At 37.2% G+C, this 18,028-nt stretch overlaps 1 protein-coding gene across 1 annotated transcript; it reads left to right on the top strand.

The window, feature by feature from the left end:
• Positions 1 to 631: 631 nt before the first annotated feature.
• Positions 632 to 16,056, top strand: LOC126815933 (abnormal cell migration protein 13). Its single transcript, XM_050542055.1, has 5 exons — positions 632 to 963; positions 3,758 to 4,006; positions 6,091 to 6,228; positions 8,433 to 8,662; positions 9,119 to 16,056. The coding sequence occupies exons 1-5, from the start codon at positions 870 to 872 to the stop codon at positions 9,425 to 9,427; spliced, it is 1,020 nt and encodes a 339-aa protein (XP_050398012.1). The 5' UTR covers positions 632 to 869; the 3' UTR covers positions 9,428 to 16,056.
• Positions 16,057 to 18,028: the final 1,972 nt, after the last annotated feature.

Below are 18,028 nucleotides of genomic sequence, written 5' to 3'. Positions count from 1 at the left end.
AATAAAGGTGTTTGAAGTATATCTTGATAAAAAAATATTCCATATTTAGCGTAAATAGGTACAGAAAATAGTACGCGGAGGCGTAAAATGGGTAAAACGATATAATTTTGCCCGTACCAGTTCATATTACTACGTTCAATGTAAACAACGCACGTGTGACCATCAATTTGACGTTTTTTTCTGTTTGTTAACTCTGAATTCTTTCAGAAGTACATTTTTTACCGTCTAATCTGATTGACCTGCTCGTGTTTGTTTTAAAACAACAAAAACAAGCCACAGAAGTAATCTTTTTGGGCGTTATCGATGCCATCTTGCTTTGTTGGTAAACATTGTGATGTGACGTCACCCTTAGACAGCGGTCTGACCTTTTAAAGGTCAGTCATCTTGGACAGAGATAAAAGACGGATGTCGCATTAGGTCTGTGAAACAGATTGCATCCTTGCAGTCGAAGCAATTGACTGAAATGATCGAGACTAAAATTGAGTCAACGATGCGTGATTCTGATAAATACAAAACAACATTATGCGCGAGCACTGAAATATTTACTATTCATACCCTCGTTCTTCCAGGCAAATATTTACTTGATAAAATGGATACGTACAATTTAACTTGGTGATCGAGACTATCTCAGGTGGATGTTGACGTATTTTATTGTTTATTCCGGTACGGCATTATCGAGCGAATTCTTAAACAATTCGCTATAGAGATTTTTTGTATAATAGGTCTCCTTCGAAGGAAGCTGACAATTTTGACATGATTTGTTGACATTCAGTCTATCTTCTAAAGAGAGCTTGTACAAAACTAAGATTTTTTTCTAGGAAGGGTATAGAAAAGTGGACAGGAACCGATTCCTCTGGAATATAATCATAATGGCGGCCATCCATCGAAATGTTTGCCTTTATACCGTTATATTATTTATAACTGTAATATATGATGTGTATGGTAAAGGAACACTCCCAAAATGTAAGCATATTTTATTATTATTATCTGGAAACCCAAATTTCTTTGATTAATGGGCGATTATGTTAGTTTTAAATCTCAAACCATACTCTATCTGTAAATCTATTCCTGACAGTGAGTTACTTAATCCTGAAAAATTGTTCAGACTCCCGGCCTAGGCTGTACTAATGAAGTGGTTTGCCCCTAAAGGGAGTTGGATCAAACATAATCTATGATTGTTGAGAGAAATGAGGTTTAACGTCCACTAGACACAAACTAGGTCATTTAGGGACTAACATTGTTTAACTTTATTTCAATAATTCGCTTGGGTGTAGGGGGTCTTTAGCAGTGGGAGGAAACTGGAGGATCCGGGGAAAACCCACGAGGTTGGAAAGGCAACCCTACTCCTTGTCACATACAACCAGGGAATCGAAACCATGCCAGTTGACTCAATGACGGACCTTATGATCGATACAACACGCATGTGCTAACCATTCGGCCATCCAACCAATCATATAATTTAAAGGCTCAATACCACTCTTGTTGTAACTGAATAATATGTCCCAATCTTTATTCTGGTCAACAAATTGTACTATTTTAGAATATTTCAATTAATTGATATGATACAAATTTCATCTTAACACACCTTATTTAAAAATTTTGAAAAATTCAACATAATGGTTTGAAACGTCTAACGTAAACCTTTTCAAATGAAACTTCGATTTAAGAATATTTTCGAATCCCCTGGACAAGTAAAATAGGATGTAATGGATAATTTACACAACAGGTAGGACACTTAAACATCTAGTGCTTAGATAGAGATATTATTTATTTTCTGGAGCTTTCAAGCCAGTAAGAGTGTTATTGTCCCTTTAACTAAGGGAGCTGGATCAAAATTAATCTATGATTGTTGAGAGTACAGGACACATCATGAATGATGAAATGAAACAGGGTGTAACATCCTGCTTTTCTTAAAGGGACAATAACACTCTTGCAGTGTTGCTGGCTTGACAGCTCCAGAAAATAAAAATAGCCTTATTCTAAGTACTAGATGTGTTAGTGTCCTACCTGTTGTGTAAATTATCCATTAAATCCTATTTTACTTGTCCAGAGGGTTCAAAAATATTTTTAAATCCAAGTCACATTTGAAAAGCTTTATGTCAGGCTTTTCAAATCATTTAGTTGAATTTTTCCAATTTTTTAAATTAGGTGTGTTAAGATGAAATTTGTATCATCAATTAATTGGAATATTGTAAAATAGTACAATTTGTTGACCAGAATAAAGATTGGGACATATTATTCAGTTACAACAAGAGTGATATTGAGCGTTTAACCCAATCGGATTAAAATACAGATCTATATTTCGTTTTTTTTTATACTTTCGATGTCCTACTCAACACAAAGATCTGACCAGTTGTAGTGGAAGGTTGTGTCAGGGATCATACGAGCAACTTTTGACCCTATTACGTCAGACATTGATTAATCAATCGGCGTTGACGTTTCTAGTGGTTTACCCACAGTTCAGTGCTAAGCACACCAAGAACTCGCCGTAACAGACCGTTTCATTGGCTAAATCCTCACATCAACGAGAACGCGGATTATATAACAAATCTTCCAGATCCTAGTGTTGTGAAGACAAGTAAAATGAAATTTTGAACTATAAAAAGCGAAACAAAATAGGATCTGTGTTTTCATCAGATTGTTTTTAACCGACTCGGACTGGGAAAATGAAGATATTTACGGCATATAGTGTTCTATGAGGGAAATTTTGCCAGGACAGTAGTGCAATGGACTTCTCTATTTTAAACTCCAACTGTCAAGGGTTCTATGTGCAATGTGTAGCGGGGGGTGGATGGCTGAATGGTTAGCGTGTACGTGTTGTATCATAAGATCTGTAATTGAGTCAGCTGGCGTGGTTTTTATTCCCTGGTTGTAATGTACGTGACAAGGAGTAGAGTCGTCTGTCCAACGTCCTCTGTATTTCTACCACTGGCTAAGACCCCTACATGCATGCGGATTATTGAACTAAAATTAAACCATATGTTAGTCTCAAAATGACTTAGTTTGTGGCAAGTGGACGTTAAACCCCATTTCTCTCTTGCAATGTGTAGCCTACACATCCAAATAACAACTAGAGACTGTTCAGGTCAGACCCTCCATCCTGCATTGTTCCAATGTTTCGATAAATTGTAATTTGTACAAATCTGGCCATAATCAATTGAAGATCCCTGTATGAATAACATATTCTATATAAGTACTAGAGATAAATCAGGCCTAGAACTAATGACAAAAGGTCAATCACTTAAATCAGGCCTAGAAATGATGACAAGAGGCCAATCACTAATATGAGTTGTAGAACCTGACATTTTGAACATTCGGAAATGAAATGAAATGGGGTTTAATGAAATGTTCTGTTCTGACTGGGCTCATAGAGAGGGACCATACACCATACAGTGTGCTATGAGGGAAACTTTGCCCGGGCAGCGGCACTATGGCCTACTCTTATATCGAATCCCAACCTTGGTTTTTCATCCCATCCAAATGACTGCACCACTGACGAGGGGAAACCATGTAGGGAAATTCTGTTGAACTTCCTCGGCCAGTGCAGGGATCGGACATGCGACCTCCAGGCTATTGAGCCATCATCTTACCCACTTAGCCACCACCGTGGCTCCCATTAAAAACTCTGGCAACTAAAAGACAAATTAATATCGAAACAGAGTGTGGATTGTCTCAGGAGGGTATATTAATTGTTTTTTTTAATATTCATATCACAGATTGTATTTCTGATTTCCTTTCCTTTGATTGTTCTTTGTAGATTATATGAGCGAATTATGTGGTCAAACTCTTGATATGAAAGCTGATTTTAAATGGAGTGCTCGAGTGGAATTGGTACGGTCGGGTGATTATCGAGATAATATGAATTGTCGGTGGACCGTGACTGCCCCACCCAATCATAGACTGATGGTATATTTTAAGGAAATTGATATTGATCGACGTTTTTTCAAGTGTGATGATTACTTATCTATTTATGATAGTAATACAACCAGTGGAGCATATTTAGACGGTAAGAACATTTTGTATAAGCTAGATAATAGGGTCTGTTGGGAACGAGAGAGACACTGGTCGATAAAGTAAAAAAAAAAAAAAGGGTCCTTATCTACCGTAGTCTGAATGTGTTATTGGGTGACACATGTTGATAATACTGATAAGGGCGAGCGCCAGAACTCTTAGCTACGAGGGTTGAGAGATGAGAGAGAGAGAACTGGGATTTAACGTCCACTCGACACAAACTAGGTCATTTCGGGACTAACATATGGTTCAATTTTATTTCAATAATTCTCTTGTGCCTTTTGCACCTATAGATGCATATTTTGAGAGAGAGAGAGAGAGATGTGGGGTCATTTCGGGACTAACATATGGCTTTAATTTTATTTCAATAATTCGATTCCGCTCAGGGGTCTTTAGCAGTGGAAGGAAACCAGAGGTGGTTTCGAATCCCCGGTTGTACGTGACAAGGAGTAGGGTCGCTTGTCCAACCTCGTGGGTTTTCTCCGGGTCCTCCGGTTTCCTCCCACTGCTAAAGACACTATGCGCAAGCGATTTATTGAAAAAAATTAAACAGTTTGTTAGTCCCGAAATGGCCTAGTTTGTGTCGAGTGGACGTTAAACCCCATTTCTCTCTCTCTCTCTCTCAATTCTTGAATATACCTGAACATAAATATACATATATCGTTATACAATACTGACAGGCCAATTACCACACTCAATAAGGTATCCTAACTAGTGACTGTCTTCAATGTACAAATTTTGTTACATTTAAGGAAAGTCAGATAATAGGATAAAAGTAAATGTTGTAATTAAAACTGACATGTCGATAGATGAACAATGCATAAAGGATTAAACAATATAATAAATCAACAAAAACAATAGATGGGATTAACGTCGTTACCCAATGACGGCTTGAAAAGTGATGACAGGTTAACGACTTACTAGCCAGTAGATCTTAAAGTGGTTAATTTAAGAAATTAGTGATTGGCAGATTATAACACTATTAGCTAGATACCCAGTCCCTATTCAAACACAAGTCTGAATAAAAATATTGTTTATAAAACAAATAGTAGGGTCTACCGCTTACAGGTGGGGTTGGGTGGTCTAGTGGTTTAAGTGTCCACATGAGTCAAGTGGTCTTGATTTGATTATCCCCGTGTAAGTGACAAGGAGTAGGGTCAGCTGTCCAACCTTGTGGGTTTTCTCTGGGTTCTCCCACTGCTAAAGACCCCTACATGCCAGCAAATGATTAAAATGAAATTGAACCATATGTTAGTCCCAGAAATGACCTAGTTTGTTCAACCTCGTTTGTCTCTCTCATTTTCATTCGCCCGGTTTGTGCAGAACAATAGGAAATTTCTTTTCATTTGTCATAGCACACTACATCAACTTTTTGTACGACCCAGAGAACAAGCCCTAGTTATATTTTAAAAAGAACATCAATTGGCACAGTAAGCTGGTGAACATATCATTCACTTAGTGAATTGAAAATAGGACCCGGTCAACGGTTCATCACACATTACAATATATAAACTTTTTCATTCTGCAGACAGAGAACTATCTACTCGACATGTACATAGAGAAGACAGAGAACTAACTTCTCTGACTTTGAGAATAGATCTCTACCCTAAATGGTCGCCATATCCAACAATTAGTGTACTCCGGTTAACGGTTCACATCTGTTATACACAAAAAGACCAATAAATACTCAACAAAATTCCTGAAGTATACTTAGTTGATTTAGGACTTAAAATGTCGGTCAACTAGCTTAGTGTCTGTTATCAAACGGAGCTTTTTGTAGACAGACAGAGATAGAGAAATGGGGTTTAACGTCCACTCGACACAAACTAGGTCATTTCGGAACTAACACATGGTTCAATTTTATTTCAATAATTCGCTTGCGCGTAGGGGTCTTTAGCAGTGAGAGGAAACCGGAGGAAACCCACGAGGTTGGACAGTATTTGTAGACAGACAGCCTAAGTTTAGTATGAAATTTTCCCAGGGACCCATTGCAGGAAACTGGTGACCATTAGTGACCAATAACGACCAAAAAATGAAATTTAATTTTCCTGATCAATTATTTATTTTCTTTTTTTGCAGGAGCATCTAAATTATGTGGGGAAACCCGTCCTCGCCATTTCCTCTACACATCTGGTAGATCAATGACGTTATTGTTTGTTAGTGATTACCATGGCGATGATGATGGCTTTGATCTTTATTTCACAGCCTATCACACAGGTACAGTAAAACACTGAAATCCCCGGGGGATCCATTATTGCATGATGTCTGTATACATGTAACTGGTACCATCCCAAGGATTAAAGATACATTATGGGAGATTATTAGATAAAGAGCTGGCAGTTCTCACTATAATAGTTAAAACTTAGATGTAGATAATGTAAAGGGAATTTGCTGAAAATTTCAGTCAAATTGATGAACTCATTCCACTGTGAACCGATAATTTAGCGTTTGATTTTTGGGCCTAGCCTCGATCATCTTTACTAAAGTCGGTACCATAAAAAAACATAGTCTCGATTATCCATTTCATGATTAAATCTTGAATGAAATTTGAGCAGCAAATCGGATCTTAATCCAGTAAATATCGCACGATAAAAAACATAGTCTCGATTATCCATTTCATGATTAAATCATGAATGAAAGTTGAGCAGCAAATTGGATCCTAATCCAGTAAATATCGCACGATAAAAAACATAGTCTCGATTATCCATTTCATGATTAAATCATGAATGAAAGTTGAGTAGCAAATCGGATGACTTGTTGCATATAGCAGATCATCACTCATGCTGGCATTACTCAATGGTTTCTTTGGGTTGTATTCCTGATTGTTTCCAAATATGAGTTAAGTCTGTGTCACTACAACGCAGTGGACGCTTACGGCTAGCCCTCAGATCCATTCACTTTTTTTTTTTGAATTATTTGTTTATTTGTGTTTTTCTGAGTATGATGTCTTGTCCATGTATTTGGTTTTTTTGTGTAAATTATGTGTGGTGCAGTCCCCCTGCACTTACTATTAAGAGTTGATTAATGGGCTGGATAATTTAGTTAAAGCGATAATTTCATATTTTCTAAGAAAGTCAAAACATAATTATTTCTATGTCTTTTGCTCAATAGGTTGTCAACTCACTAGGTATTATTCTCCCACTTAAAAATCCTTTGACCCTGGAAATAATAACACAATTACCTCCTTTGTTTTTCTATTCCCCCCATAGAATAGCTATCTTCAAACATTTGAATTTGAAGTTGAAAATGATATTTTTGCCAATTTCTCAACTGGCAATAGTGAATTATAGGATTAATAGGATTATTCTTTAACAAGGTAGAACTGTTTATAGATACCATCTATTTTAAGGCTTTATTTTAATAAATTTTAAAAATATAACTTAAAAATATGAAATTGTAACTTTAAGGTCTAATTAATAACATTTCAGGCCTAAAGAAAGACCTGCAATAGACAGATTTAGCTCTTGCATAATGTATGTTTAAACCATCCGATTAAATCACAGATCCTATTTCGTTTCATTTTTTATAGTTCAAAAATTGTTTTACTTGTCTTTACTAGTCTAAGATCTCGAAGAGTTGTTATGTAACCCGCGTTCTCAGACTTAAGTTGAGAATTCACTCAAGTTTCAATCACCGTTTATGAAAAATATCTTTGATCCCGAAACACAAAACTTTGCACATAGTTTCTTATTGATGTATTTGATACATTAAAACAACAAAAATTTTATAAATGTCTATACTCAAGTTAAAATAAGGCAAACAATTTTGAGTAAATTCTTAACTTAAGTCTGAGAATGCTTTGTGAACTCGGAGCCTAATTGATATGGCGTGCAGTCCATTGCATGTAACTGTGGATATCCCAGTAGAAACTTCAACGCTGATTAGTTAATCAAAAGTCTTGACGTCGTAGGGTCAAAAGCCACTCTTATGACCCCTGATGCGACCTCCCACTACAACCGGTCAGATCTACATGTAGTGAAGGCCATCAAAAGTATAAAAAAAACGAAACGAAATACAGATCTTTATTTTAATCAGATTGTCATTAGACATTCTTCTTAAACGAACGCTCACAAATAATTATGGTTAAAAACAATGTCTTGGGTCTCACAAAACCATTTTTTATAGCATGTGACAATTAATAAGTGTAAAAACTTATTTTCTCAGAGAATAAAACTACACAAATGAAATTTGTACATACCTTGTTGTCCGTTAATGCCAACACTTGCGCGTCCAGTTTCTCTTGGTGACATTTAATAAGTGTAAAAATTTATTTTCCCACAGAATAAAACTGTACGACTGAAAGTCGTACGTATCTTAATGCCAAAATTTGCGCGTCTAGTTTCGCTTTGTGTTATTCCGTTTATTCAGCCATAGTCCAACATTTACAAAAATCGTTCCTACGAGCATGTTGTTGTTTTCAGGAAACTGTACAGACCACGAGTTTAGGTGTAACAATGGACGCTGTATACACAACAGTTTAAAATGTAACGGCTATCAAAACTGTGGTGATGAGAGTGATATGTGTTATAGTAAAATTGGTTCAATTGTTGGTGCTATCGTAGCCGTCGCATTTGTTGTCCTCATTGTTGTGGGTGTTGTTTTCATATGTCGTAGACGCAGACAAGCAAGAAATGGAAATGTTCACATGAAGGTAAAAACAGATTTTTAACTTACATCAAGCTAGATTACTCATCATATATAGGGGGGTTGGATGGCCGAATGGTTGGCTCATTCGCGTGTATCATGAGGTCTGTCAATAAGTCAATAAGTCAATTTGAACCCGGTTGTACGTGACAAGAGGTAGGATCGTCTGTCCAACCTCATGGGTTTTCTCCGGGTCCTCCGGTTTCCCCCCACTGCTAAAGACCCCTACGTGCAAGCAAATTATTGAAATAAAATTGAACCATATGTTAGTCCCGAAATGTTTGTGTCGAGTGGAGTTAAACCCCATTATCTCAAAATCAAAACTACCTAAAACACCCACCTGTGCAAAGCCAGGTAACTGAGCAGACTAATTAATACAAGCAGAGGTGCATAATACAGTTTCTATGATATTCTATATTGAGTAGAATTGAACCTATAATCAAATAATAACCTTTTTTTACAGACTACTGAAAGTGTACCTATGCAGCAAGCACCACCAGTCTACCCACCACAAGGTCAAGCCCCACCACAAGCTTATCCTGCTTATCCACAGCCAGGACAGTACCCACCTCCTGGGCAGTATCCCCCACCTGGGCAGTATCCCCCGCCTGGGCAGTATCCTCCACCTGGACAGTATCCACCACCTGGACAGTATCCCCCACCTGGTCAATACCCACCAGGCCCCTACCCTCCACAGGGTAACCCCAACATGAATTATGCTCCCCCACCTTATAGCGCGGTCAGTGAAGAACCCAGTAAAGTGGCCCTTTAAATTCAAGCAACTAGTTAATCTGAAATGCAACTAGAATGATGAGCTTGCCTGGTATATATACGCTTAAAATTTCATTTATTAGAAAAACAAGGAATAAATATTTAAGTGTAGTTATCGTCTTTGCATTTTTTAAAAGAAAATTTAATCTTTTTAATAATCATTAATAAAAACCTGGGCCCTGTTTCACGAAATTTTTAACCAAGATAAAATCCAAATTTTAGTAATTTGATTGGATAATATTAGATTGATTTTAGTGCTTAGCCAATCAAAATTGAAGTATCTACTAAAATTTGGATTTTATCTTTATTTAAGATTTCGAGAAACAGGGCCCTGAGTCGCACAATTTTTATAAACTTTTTTTTACAAATTGCACTATACATGTAGATATAACAGGAATATTAATTTAAGTTGCGTATTAATTTGCTTGATGAAGACGAGAGAACCCTTGTCGAAACGTCTTCAGAAATAAATCTTTCAAGTAATTAACTTATATTCCATATAATGGTGTAATGTGTTTTGACGAGCACTATATTAATTAACAAATCGAAACGTCTTCAGAAATAAATCTTTCAAGTAATTAACTTATATTCCATATAATGGTGTAATGTGTTTTGACGAGCACTATATTAATTAACAAATCTTGCATACTAATTTGCTTGATAAAGGGGAGAGAACTCTCATCGAAATGTTGTCAGAACTAAATCTTTCAAGTAATTAACTTGTATTCCATATAATGGTGTAATGTGTTTTGATGAGCACGTGTATATTTATTAACATATTTTCACAAATTGAAATATAGATCTGTAACTGTTTTTATTTTAAATTGTCTACTTTAATTATAATCAGCTCTGGCTAACTGAGACACACAAGTCAGAAAACCAAAACACAATTATGGCTAAATTTGGATTTTTGTATTTCGATATTTTGAATCTTGTACATTATGTAAAATGGGCGGTATAAAGTTAGTGTACACTATGAGATTGTAAAAAGGATTGTAATTAACTAAAACAAAGTTAGACTCCATCGCAACCATAAAAATAGCAAATGCATTTTAGAAGACAAGTATACTGAAAAGACATTTGCCGGAGCTGGTCCAATCTGATTGAAACACAGATCCTATTTCGTTTCGTTTTTTTATAGTTTATAATCCGCGTTCTGGATGATGTGAGAAATTAGCCAATAAAAACAGTCTATTACGGCGAGTTTTTGGCGCGAGTTGCACGGAACCGTGGGTAACCCACTAGAAACATCAACGCTGATTAGTTATTAAAATGTCTGACGTCATAGGGTCAAAAGCCGCTCGTATGACCTCTGATGGTAGAGGCCGTCGAAAGTATAAAAGAAAAAACGAAACGAAATATAGATCTGTATTTTATTTAGATTGGAGCTGGTAAGACATAAATTAAAGAAGATAATTAGTGTACAAATGTATATCTATACCTGGAATGTATATATAGTCTTAAATTGTATATAATCTTAAATTGTATTTAGTTTAAAAATGTATAATTTGTAAGCTTCTCTTCTCAGGTGACAATTTTTTTTGTTTTTTTATAAGTTTGTGTATTACTAGCAGATGACCCGACGCAGCACGGTTTGAAAGTAGTTTAACTCAGAAACCGGAAGTGGTAGGCCTATGCCAACTAGCCTATGTTACTCCCTGGTTCGAGCTACCCCTATGCACGAATTTTCAGCCTCATGACAGCGCTAGTGTAGCCACCAACCCTGAACAGACAGACAGACAAACAAACAGGCAAATTATTCACACATATATTATATAGATAGACGATGACCAACTAGCTTTAGTAAGCACAGTATTACACCTAGTTTGTGTTGAGTGGACCTCAAACCCCATCTCTGCCTCTCTCCCTATATTTAGTTTTATTATTATATCTTGTAATATGTTGATTTGGTTCTTACTGCGAACATAAAACTGGTTCGGAGTTGGGAGTGATAAAACTTTTTAAGAATTTATGCATTAAACTGTTTATACCACTTGTCTTTGCTCGTTGACACACAATTCTGCTAATCTATGCGGCTACCACTACTGTTCATTGTAAGACTTCGATTCCCCAGTTGTACGTGACAAGGAGTAGGGTCGCCTGTCCAATCTCATTGGTTTTCTCTGCGTCCTCCCACTGCTAAAACCCCTACGTGCAAGCGAATTATTAAAATAAAACTGAACCATGTGTTAGTCCCGAAATGACCTAATTTGTGTTTAGTGGACGTTAAACCCCATTTCTCTCTCTCTCTCTCATTGTAAAACTCTACGAGAGCCACAGGAAATATACCCTCTTCTGGTTTAATGTACGTGTATTTGACAATTTGACAATTTGATGGTTGCTTTAAACGACAATATTAGTGTCAGTCATTATCACATATGTGATAGGGGGGGGGGGGGGGGTTGGATGGCCGAATGGTTAGCACGCGCGCGCTGTATCATACAGTCTGTCATTGAGTCAACTGGCGAGGTTTCCATTCCTTGGTTGTACGTGACAAGGAGTAGTGTCGCCTGTCCAACCTCGTGGGTTTTCTCCGGGTCCTCCGGTTTCCTCCCACTGCTAAAGACCCCTACGCGCAAGCGAATAATTGAAATAAAATTAAACCATATGTTAGTCCCGAAATGACCTAGTTTGTGTCGAGTGGACGTTAAACCCCATTTCTCTCTCTCTCTCTCATATGTGATAGAACCTGTTAAACATGTTCCAAATATAATTTTAATACATGTACATTTAATTTGTTTGAAGCTTAGCCTCGCTTCACCAGTTTTAAATGAATCTACTTAAAATCGGACCCATTCGATGGCATCATGTGTTAATTATGGTCATGTTAATAAATGTCTAAACAATAATTTAGATAACATTTAAGGCCTAAAGAAAGACCTGCAATAGGCAGATTTAGCTCTTGTATAATGTCTGTTTAATGACTTAGGTGTTTTTTTTCTGCCATTCTTACAGCCATTCCAATAGTGTATTTCATATCCAGGCTTATCCTCCATCTTTCCAACCTCGTGGGTTTTCTCTGGGTCCTCCGGTTTCCTCCCACTGCTAAAAACCCCTATGCGCAAGCGAATTACTGAAATAAAATTGAACCATATGTTAGTCCCGAAATGACCTAGTTTGTGACGAGTGGACGTTAAACCCTCTCTCTCTCTCTTGAACCATTGAATAACATTTCCAATAATGTACGGGAAACTTGCCAATCGTACATTATCTATACTACAGGAAATATTGGACTCGCGTGACATGCTTTGAAAAGCATGTGCAGGATAGTGTCTGTATTTTATGTTATTTAAGGGTCTCGAGCTAAAGACATTGTGTAATATATTAAAACAACACTCGGCTAACGCCTCGTGCAGTATCAATATATTACTTAATGTCTCGCTCTCGATCATTAAAGGGACAATAACACTCTTGCTGGTTTGACAGCTCCAGAAAATAGAAAATAGCCTTATTCTAAATACTAGATATGTTAGTGTCTTACCTGTTGTGTAAATTATCCATTAAATCCTATTTTACTTGTCAAGAGGGTTCAAAAATATTTTTAAATCCAAGTCACATTTGAAAAGCTTTACGTCAGGCTTTTCAAATCATTTAGTTGAATTTTTCCAATTTTTTTAAATTAGGTGTTCTAAGATGAAATTTGTATCATCAATTAATTGGAATATTGTAAAATAGTACAATTTGTTGACCAGAATAAAGATTGGGACATATTATTCAGTTACAACAAGAGTGGTATTGAGCCTTTAAACTATACATATTTTTGTTTCTGCCAATCTTAATGTATATGCAATGCTGATTATCATATCAGATTAGGCCTATAGTGTATTTCTTATTGTCCCCCGCCTTTCGAAGAAAGCAGGGGACTATTAAAATGGGTTCGTCCGTCTGTCTGTCTGTCTGTCCATCTGTCTGTCCGTCTGTCTGTCCGTCCGTCTGTCTGTCCGTCACACTTTTTGGGACACAATAACTCTCTTCCTAATTGAGCTAGAATGTTCAAACTTGGTGTATGTGTTTATTAGGTCAATGCCTTGATGGAGTTCGAAGATGAGCATTTTCCGCTTAGGGTAAGCAGAGATAAGCAATTTGATTGGTTGATGCTTTGGGACACGATAACTCTCTTCCTAATTGGGCTAGAATGTTCAAACTTGGTGTATGTGTTGATTAGGTCAATGCCTTGATGGAGTTCGAAGATGAGCATTTTCCGCTTAGGGTAAGCAGAGATAAGCAATTTGATTGGTTGATGCTTTGGGACACGATAACTTTTAATTGAGCTAGAATGTTCAAACTTGGTGTATGTGTTTATTAGGTCAATGCCTTGATGGAGTTCGAAGATGAGCATTTTCCGCTTAGGGTAAGCAGAGATAAGCAATTTGATTGGTTGATACTTTGGGGCACGATAACTCTCTTCCTAATTGAGCTAGAATGTTCAAACTTGGTGTATGTGTTGATTAGGTCAATGCCTTGATGGAGTTCGAAGATGAGCATTTTCCGCTTAGGGTAAGCAGAGATAAGCAATTTGATTGGTTGATGCTTTGGGACACGATAACTTTAGTTCTAATTAAGTGAGATTGATGAAACTTGGTGTATAGATTTATTATATGAATACCTTAACTAAGTTCGATAATGAACATTTTTTGCTGAGGGTAAGCAGAGTGATAAGCAATTTGATTGGTAGAAACTTTGGAACACAATAACTCTCCTTCTAATTGAGGTAGAATGTTCAAACTTGGCATAGGTGTCTATTAGGTGAATGTTTAAACTTGATGTATATGTAGATGTTCATTAGGTGAATGTCTTGACTGAGTTCAATAATTAACATTTCGAGCTGAAGCTAAGCAGAGCTAATCGATTTCATTTGTCGATGGTTTGGGACAAGATAATCTTGATTCTATCTGATAGAGAGTGATGAAACTTAGTGAAAAAAATAAATGTGCGATTAATTAATATGTGTCATCTATTTATTTTGCAATTTCGGCGGGGGACATCAGCCTCACTGTTGGCTTGTTCCTGTTTATCCTCCATTTTGAAATCTGATTACCCAAACTACTTACAATATATTTTTATTTTAGAGAATCTTGTATGAATTCTTTCGTTATGGTGTTATGCATTTCTGAGATTTATCTGTATGTTTTTGTATGTTTCCGTCACCCATGTCAACCTTGGTCTGTGGGACGTCTTTAAAAAGGTTTGAGTTTGTTTTTTTTTTACTCAGTGATCATGGCAGACGGGTTAGCTCGATGACTAATATTTTCCTGTCTGTTCTGTTTCACCTTGCTGGTGCGAGACGGAGAATATGACACAGAAAATTGTCTAGTCATTCAGAAGACATGATAAATGGATGTCTTGGCAGCACGTTAAGGTGCCGTAAATATTAATATTTGACGAGCAAACTGCTGGTGGGCATTGCTTTTAAATGTCTTTCATATAGTACCCACTATTAAGTTTAATTCTTGTATCAACGGGTGCACAATAATAATCTGATATTTATTGGTCCTACTCTCATTGGTCTGGTGTTGATTAGTTCCGAGTAACTAGACTTTCCCAGTGACACCGGCTAGATCTATTTTTTAAGGCCAACTCAAGATTTCGTCAAGGTCGCTGAGATGTAAATAAGGTTAGGGCACGTGATTATTGGCATGATTGTAGGTTAGGGTAAGTGTTACAGCTGGGTCCAGGGATAGGGTTAGGGTTGGGATTAGCACTGGCACTATTTACATTTCGTGACCTTTGACCAAACTTGAAGTTGGCCTTATCAATTAGATTTAACCCAGTGACCTGGACACTGACAAAAAGCCTATATTAAAGATGCATTATGTAAAATTGAGATAAAGAGCTGGCAGTTCTTGCTATAATAGTTTAAAAAGATAATGAAAAATAAATATATTAAAAATGTCAGACAAATTACTTCATTCTGATCTTTTTCCGGCGTGGTTTCCCCTTGTTAGTGATGCAGGACAGAGGGCCTGACAAGGACAGCTGTCTAGTCCTTCGGGTGAGACAAAAAAACTGAGGTTCCGTGTATACATTGGAATGCACGTAAAAGATCCCTTGGCAGTTGGAATTTGATATAAGAGTAGACAATAGTGCCGCTGCCCGGGCAAAATTTCCCTCATAGCACACTGTATGGAATATGACCGTCTTCATTAGCCAAGTATAGGAGCAGAACAGTAGGACGTTAAACCCCATTTCATTTCATTCTGATCGAAGTCATGGCTGTTTGGATAATAGCGAAGTCTTGATTGTCATTGCTACTGTTGTTACGATATTAAACAAAGTCTTGATTATCCATTGTTTTATTTAAATTATTAAATTAGGATCTTGTTTCAATCCAATGAAAATCTTGAGCATCCGATGGACTAGAGAGTTGATTATGGTCTTGTCAAGTTAATTTTGAAGCCAAAAGACAGACCTGCAATAGGCAGATTTTGCTCTTACATAATGCATCTTTCATCGGACATGGATAAGTTTTATATCTTAAACATTGTACATGCTTCATCTTTTGATGTTAAATATATGTTTCCATCGAAAAGATGGAGCAGAAAACGTTAATCCAACAAGCAGACCCCAATAAAACTTAGCTTTTTTAATGTTTGAAATATCTTAATTTCCTAATAAAAATATCTTCAGATATTGCTTTTACTTATTGTTCAAGAGGATACTCCTACCTCTGTGTAGTCGATAATTCCACCCATCATTACCTGTCAAATAATTTCTCTGGTAGTTTATTTCTGTCACTTGGTTCCACATGCAGTCAATAGACCTTAAGGCTTGCAATCCTGGAGGTCCCTAGTTTGATCCCTGCATTCGCTGAGAAAGTTCATCAGGACTTTTTGGTGTGGTTCCCCCTTGTCAGTGGTGCAGGATGGAGGGGCTGACAAGGGACAATGTATTGTTGTTAAGATTGTATGAAAAAACGAGGTCCTGTGTACACATAAGCATGTACGTAATAGAGCCCTTGACAGTTGGGATTTGATATAAGAGTAGGCCGTAGTTTCACTGTTTGGGCAAAATTTCCCTCATAGCACACTGTATGGCGTATGCCCGTCGAACCAGTGACGGATCATTTTGTAGAAGAAAATAATGAAGACCATTTTCCCCAAAATAGTGAAACAAAGTGGCCTTTTTTCGATGAGTTTTGAAATTATCGGGTATACTCCACAGACCAACATTTCAGGTCGAAATTTCAAAAATCGGGAGAGAATCTCCGGATCTCCTCAAGACCGGGGGGGGGGGGGGGAGTGAACCCACTTTGACACCCTTCTCCGGCCCTAAGGTGCCACCTTGTCACTGAGGGCCCAGTGACTGCATGATTCGTCACTGAGCAGAACAATAGTGCGTTAAACCTCATTTCATTTCATTTCCTTAAACCAGTACAGACAATTTGATCTGTCAAGAATGAATATTAACATAGGAGTACAACATCAGAATAAAACGAAATGTAATTGGATTCAAGCCATTCAAGGCTAAATCTATTTGTTAAGGCCAGCTCAATTTTTGTCAAGGTGGCTAAGATGTAGATAAGGTTTGGGCACGTGTGGGCGAGATGATAGGTTAGGGTTAGGGTAAGCATTGTGGCTAGATCCAGGGTTAGGATTTAGGGTTGGGATTAGCGCTAGCCCTGTTTACACACGGTGACCTTTGACGAAAAACGGAGCTGGCCTTATCATTTAGCACTAACCAGCCGTTCAAGATGTCAATAAAAGTATTATTGATTTCAGGAAACTGTACAGACGATGAGTTTAGGTGTAAAAATGGACGCTGTATACACCAGAGTTTAAAATGTAATGGCTATCAGAATTGTGGTGATGAGAGCGATATGTGTTTGGATAAAATTGGAACGACTATTGGATCGATCGTGGCTATCGCATTTTTTGCTGTTGCTGTTTATGTGATTTTTATCATATGTCGTAAACGAAGGCAGTCGACAAATGTTCACATGAAGGTATAAATAGATTTTCATATAGAGTAATACAGGTTTCCTGAATCGGAAGTGAGCAAAAATTTGGCCGTGTATCTGTTATCACTCGTGACATCAATCAGTTATATAGAGGTATGACTCGTGTTTTCCTTTGGCGTTCGTCACTTCCGATTCAGGAAACCTGTATTACTCAGCTATCGTAGCAATGATCTCTGTGTTAAAATTATATTTGGAATGTGTTTAACCAGCTCTATCACATATATGATAATGACTGGCACCAATATTGCCCTTTAAGGGAGAGAAAGTCTGTTGTCAGAAGCCCCGTTAACTTTAACATGTCGTTAACTTGCCGTTTTATTTAATGAAGGTGTTGGGCTCCGTTATCGGTTTAACGATGGCATTATTCGGCTGTCAGTCGAAGTATAGGCCTACCCTTAGCCAAAAGTCCTATATATTACCAATGTAGCTTTCTGTAGAATTCTATAGACCATTCTAGAGGTGTGGGTGGCTGTCCCATTTTCTATAGGATGAAATTCTATTTTATTTTACTGAATTTTTGGGGGACCTGTAGGAAATAACGGCCCCAAATATTCTACAGTTTCTCGAGTGCAAATCCTATATATGATAGTATTCTATAGATTTTTATACGCCCACATTTTCATGTGGACGTACTATGCCGTCGCC

Source organism: Patella vulgata, chromosome 3 (genome assembly GCF_932274485.2).
Source record: "Patella vulgata chromosome 3, xgPatVulg1.2, whole genome shotgun sequence".
Classification (NCBI taxonomy): Eukaryota; Metazoa; Mollusca; class Gastropoda; family Patellidae; genus Patella; species Patella vulgata.
Note: the sequence above shows the minus strand (reverse complement) of the source record. Positions and strands in the feature narration are given on the sequence as shown.

Bases quoted from the DNA above. Each gene is read 5' to 3' on its own strand.
- LOC126815933 (XM_050542055.1), top strand. From the start codon at position 870: ATGGCGGCCATCCATCGAAATGTTTGCCTTTATACCGTTATATTATTT. The intron at 4,007-6,090 runs GTAAGAACATTT...CTTTTTTTGCAG, and splicing joins CAGTGGAGCATATTTAGACG to GAGCATCTAAATTATGTGGG. The intron at 8,663-9,118 runs GTAAAAACAGAT...CTTTTTTTACAG, and splicing joins ATGGAAATGTTCACATGAAG to ACTACTGAAAGTGTACCTAT.